General features: G+C 52.6%; 1 protein-coding gene across 1 annotated transcript; it reads left to right on the forward strand.

The window, feature by feature from the left end:
- Positions 1-1,041: 1,041 nt before the first annotated feature.
- TMEM158 (transmembrane protein 158) lies at positions 1,042-4,353 on the forward strand. Its single transcript, XM_051789170.1, has one exon. It carries the CDS (start codon positions 1,221-1,223, stop codon positions 2,163-2,165), a length of 945 nt encoding a protein of 314 aa, XP_051645130.1. The 5' UTR covers positions 1,042-1,220; the 3' UTR covers positions 2,166-4,353.
- Positions 4,354-4,778: the final 425 nt, after the last annotated feature.

Below are 4,778 nucleotides of genomic sequence, written 5' to 3' on the forward strand. Positions count from 1 at the left end.
ATTAGCATCTCTCTTTTGCAACTGTATTTGCCGAAAACGGGCTGCGAAGGTAAAGAAGAGAATCCGAGTTCTGAATGCTTGCCAGGAAAATGTAACTCTATCCCACCCACTGCTCAAGGTAAAGAGTAAGAAACGTTCATCATTTCTTTCATTAGTTCTGTCCCACCCCGAGTCTCCAAGTGTAGTAACACAACAAGCCTCAAACCGTGTCATGAGTAACTCTATAACCAGCATAGGGTCACTAAACAAACTGGAGTATCTAGCCTGATTACAAAGTATCATGCTTATAAAGCAGCGTTTCAAAAAACGCTGCCAAGTCTCACGGCTACCGCGCTTGGGAGCTTTGTGCTACTTGTAAGCTTCCTCGCTTAAATCTTTGCTACAAGGACCGACAGCGCCCGTCGGACGGGTGGGATGTCTGGTGCCCAAGGCCAGATTTGGACGCCCGACGTCCAGGTTTGGTGCCGAGCCTGGACTCGGAGAGCACCGCTGGAAGGTCCCAGTCACCGAGTTTAAACTCCCTTCCTCCGCGCCTCCCCCGTCCCGTTCCCTTCCTATGAAGCCGAACTGAAGGCGTTGTGCGGTCGCTTCCTGGATGCTCTTCCCCCATCCGCGCCCCCCGCCCCGGCCCGAGGGCGCTGCCCGCAGCCAGCCCCTTCCCTTCGCCCCTGCCCACCGAGGAGGGAGGGCGGACACGGCAGCCCCGCGGGCGAGGCGGCGGCGGAGCTGAGAGGCTCCGTCCCCGGAGACGGGTGAGGGAGGACGGGCGCGGTGGCGGCGGGTGAGGTGGGTCTCCGCCTGAGGGGAGGCAAGTCCCCGCCCGAGGGCAGAGGAGCTGCCGCTGCCCGGCAGCGCCCCGGGGGACGGAGCACTGCCCGCCCAGGGAGCGCAGCTGCCCCGGGCCGGCACCGCGGGTGCGGCAGCGGGGCCGGCCGGGCTCACGGCTCCTCCCGCCGGAGCGCTGCCGGGCCGGGCCGGGGGCGGAGGAGGCGGGGAAGGGGGGAGCCTCTGCCGTCACCGAGGCTCCCGGCTCACTCGGCTCGTCGCCGCGGCAGCCCCAGCCCCGCTCCCACCCCCTCGCCTGCCCCCACCCTCCTTTCCTTTCTCTCGCTTTCTCGGCGAGAGCACTGTGCCTCCCTTCCCAGATGGCAGCCGGCAGCGCCATGCAGCCTCTCGTTCCTCCTCCTCCTCTCCCTCCTCTCCGACTCTAAGTTAATGCCATGCTGCCGCTGCTCTTCCCGGCACTGCTGGCCGCCTGCCTGCCGCCCTGCCAGGGCTGGAGCCCCTCGGCGGCTGCCAGCGGTCAGGAGGAGCAGGAGCAGGAGCTCTTCTTGCCCCCTGCCAACTCCTCCTCCCGCTCCTTGGCCAGCCTCGAGATGGACCTCGACGGCGCAGCGAGCAAGGAGGAAGGGAGCACCGACAGCCCGGGCACGCCAGCTGCCCCTAGCCGAGAGCCTTTCTCTTCCACTCCCACCTCCCCCGGGCAGCAGCAGCAGCGGGAGCAGCAGGAACAGCAGCAGCGTCCCCAGCCGCAGGGGCAGCCGCAGCCCGCCGAGGACCCGCACTGCAACATCAGCGTGCAGCGGCAGATGCTGAGCTCGCTGCTGGTGCGCTGGAGCCGCCCGCTGGGCATCCAGTGCGACCTCTTGCTCTTCTCCACCAACAGCCACGGTCGGGCCTTCTTCTCCGCCGCCTTTCACCGCGTGGGGCCGCCGCTGCTCATCGAGCACCTGGGGCTGGCGGCCGGCGGCGCTCAGCAGGACTTGCGCCTCTGCGTGGGCTGTAGCTGGGTGCGGGGCAGGCGGGTCGGCCGCCTGAGGGGCACCGCGCCCCAGCCCGCTGCCGCCGCTGCCTCCTCCTCCTCCTCCTCGCTGTCCTACCCGCCGGCGGCGGAGCCTGGCCAGTACTGGCTGCAAGGGGAGCCGCTGAATTTCTGCTGCCTGGATTTCAGCCTGGAGGAGCTAAAGGGCGAGCCGGGCTGGCGGATGAACCGCAAGCCCATCGAGTCCACCTTGGTGGCGTGTTTTATGACTCTGGTCATCATCGTGTGGAGCGTGGCCGCCCTCATCTGGCCCGTGCCCATCATCGCCGGATTCCTGCCCAACGGGATGGAGCAGCGCCGCGGCACCACCGCCGGCACCACCACCGCCACCGCCGCCAAATAGCCTATCCCGGTGACCCCCCTTCTCTTCGTCGTGTGCTGTGGAGGGACGCGGGACGGACTCTGTCGTGTTTTTGTTGTTTAAAGCGTGCCACAGGTGCGCAGCGGGCCGCGGGGCCGCCTTAGCACCCGGCCGGCCCTGCCCGGCTCCGAGGGGAGCGGCCCCGAGGGGACCTGTGTGCGCGTTTTATATCTTTAATACCCGTTTTAAATGAACCTTTTGGTAAAAAAAAAAAAAAAAAAAAAAAAAAAAAAGGAAAGGAAAGGAAAAGTCCACCCAAAAAATCAAAGGAGGAACTCAGAGAACCTCCTATTTGGCCATATTTATTGTCATCGCAGTAGCGTTTTCATATAGGATAGAGTTTGAGTGAGTTTTTCCTTTGTGGACAGAAAGGGACATCTCTCTTGGCAGGACAGAGAACTGAAGCGGTATATATATTGTTATTGCTGAAGCTAAACTTTAATGAATCTTTTACACTGTATTTACCGGTTGAGATAGTGTGTATTTATTATTGTAGCTCTGCGTTATTTGGCTTTTAATACAGAGATTTTCTTTCTGGAGCCACTGTAGCCTTTTGTTGGTCTGTTTCCGCCAGGGTGGAATGGAGGTTTTGGCTGGCCTTCCTGTCTGCAAACCTGCCGCAAAGCTCCCCATGAGATGGTGTTATCAGGGTTGTTGGTGGGAAAAGGGGAACTCCAAACCCTTTCTGCATGGTGTTTCCCCTGTCCATACAGTAGATGTGGGTCTGTATGCCTACACCAGGGTTGGGTGGAGTGGGGTGGGGAGTTTGGTTGTGCCAGAGATTCTCCAAGGCATTTTGACCTGCACCGCTCCACAGACTACAGCTTTCTCCTCAGTTTGAGTTTAAGTGGCTTCAGTCCTGGGAAGATGAGGCCCACTCTTTAAGGTGTGCTAAAAGCAGTGTGGGGGCAAGTCTCTGACTTCCACAAAGTTCTTTCCTCAAAAGCAGCTTGGATGCAGTGTATTTGTTGGAGACATGGTAATACTGTACCTCTTTTTCATTTGCCAGCCTGCAGGGTTGCTCACAGAAAGTCTTTGGGATGAGGAGGCAGAAGGTGCCAGTCCAGGACTAGATTCCAGCTGCTGCTGTGCAAGCATGCAAAGAAGAAATATTTTTTCTCTCTTGTTTGAGCAGACAGTTGTGTAGCCTAAAATATCATTTGTTGTATACTTCCAACTGTTTAGCCTTATAAGAAGTTGTTTCATGATAAGTCCAGCTGAAGTTTCTAAAACCAGAATATGAGCTAAGTGACAAATATTTGCAACAGGAATTCTCATTCCTTTGCCAACATCAATGAATTTAATTTGTTAGGAACACACGAATTCACTTGGGCCTAATTCAGTGTATTTGTAATGTTTTCTTCCCAAGGGTTTGGTGGAAATGACTGAATGAAAAGTCTGGAAGGATTAAATTCTTAGGATTCCTATACTTTTTAATTGAGAACAAAATAAATTAAATGCATGCTCTATGTTTATGCTATCTGGAAAAAACTGCAGAGAGAACAAAATTGACAAGCAGCAGAAATTAATCAAGATTTCAAAATGCTCTATGTCACAGGGCTGCCTCCATACCCACTGTTTCTCCTATTGATCTTGATGGGGTCGTCGTTTGAGTAAATATTGCAGTCACTGTGAGAAGTGTTCACTTGACATCTTGATTCAACGGGCACCTTCCCCTAAAAGCTTAGTTTACAGAATCCCTGTTTTCTTTCCTTGATGTGAAAAACAGTGTAATTTCCACCTTGTGCAAACTCTTGTGCACAGACATTTGACATGCTAGAGAGCAATCTTTTGCCTATCGTGCCCTGTGTGACAGAGAAACCTCTTCATAATGAAAAGCAAGGTTAGCAAGAAAACATGATGATAATGCTAACAGCCTCCTGAAAGAGAAATGTTTTACATATGGAATAGACCTTAGAAGAGTTGCCATGCTAGGAAATAATTTCTTCTTTTGAATGAGATGCTTTTAGGCAGAGAGTTAAAAATTTTAATTGGAAGTTTTTCTGGCTTTGTAGTTCAAAATGTATAGTCCTTGCTGTCATGCAGGCAGCCTGTGCTCAAACTCAAGGTTGGAATCTCTTTTTTTTTTTGCTTATCCTTGTTTCACCAGTGACCTGCTATTGGTTGTTGGATTTTTTTTCCTTTTTTTTTTTTCCCTGAATTGCATCAACATAATGTCAGAAATAGGCAGCTTCAGCTATTAAAGGTTTATTATTTGCAGTTCTTGCAGACACCTACAAGGTGATACACCGCAACTGGTACAAAATGGCTTTTGTTTTTCTAACTTCTATCAATATCAGCTTGAATATAAACTTCATGAATAGGTAGCGACACACTCTGAATATTTTGCTGCTTCACTTATAAAATGTGATAGAAAAGAGGGATTTACTCATAGTTATTCTATAAATACACTTGTAAGTGGAGCTACTATTAAAAATTTGATAAAACATGAAATGTTTGAAACACAGGGATGGCATTAAAAAAAAAGCAAACTCCAAAGGCAAATCTTGTTCAGAATATAAAAAACTGGAACATTTTCAGGGATTACTGATCTCAGACACAATGTGCAAAGAGCACTTGTGTGTTAGGGAATGT

Source organism: Manacus candei, unplaced genomic scaffold, assembly GCF_025592945.1.
Source record: "Manacus candei isolate 608988 ecotype Guabito, Panama unplaced genomic scaffold, ASM2559294v1 h1tg000026l, whole genome shotgun sequence".
Taxonomy (NCBI): domain Eukaryota; kingdom Metazoa; phylum Chordata; class Aves; order Passeriformes; family Pipridae; genus Manacus; species Manacus candei.

Excerpts from the sequence above, each read along its gene's own strand:
- TMEM158 (XM_051789170.1), top strand. The coding sequence starts at position 1,221 with ATGCTGCCGCTGCTCTTCCCGGCACTGCTGGCCGCCTGCCTGCCGCCC.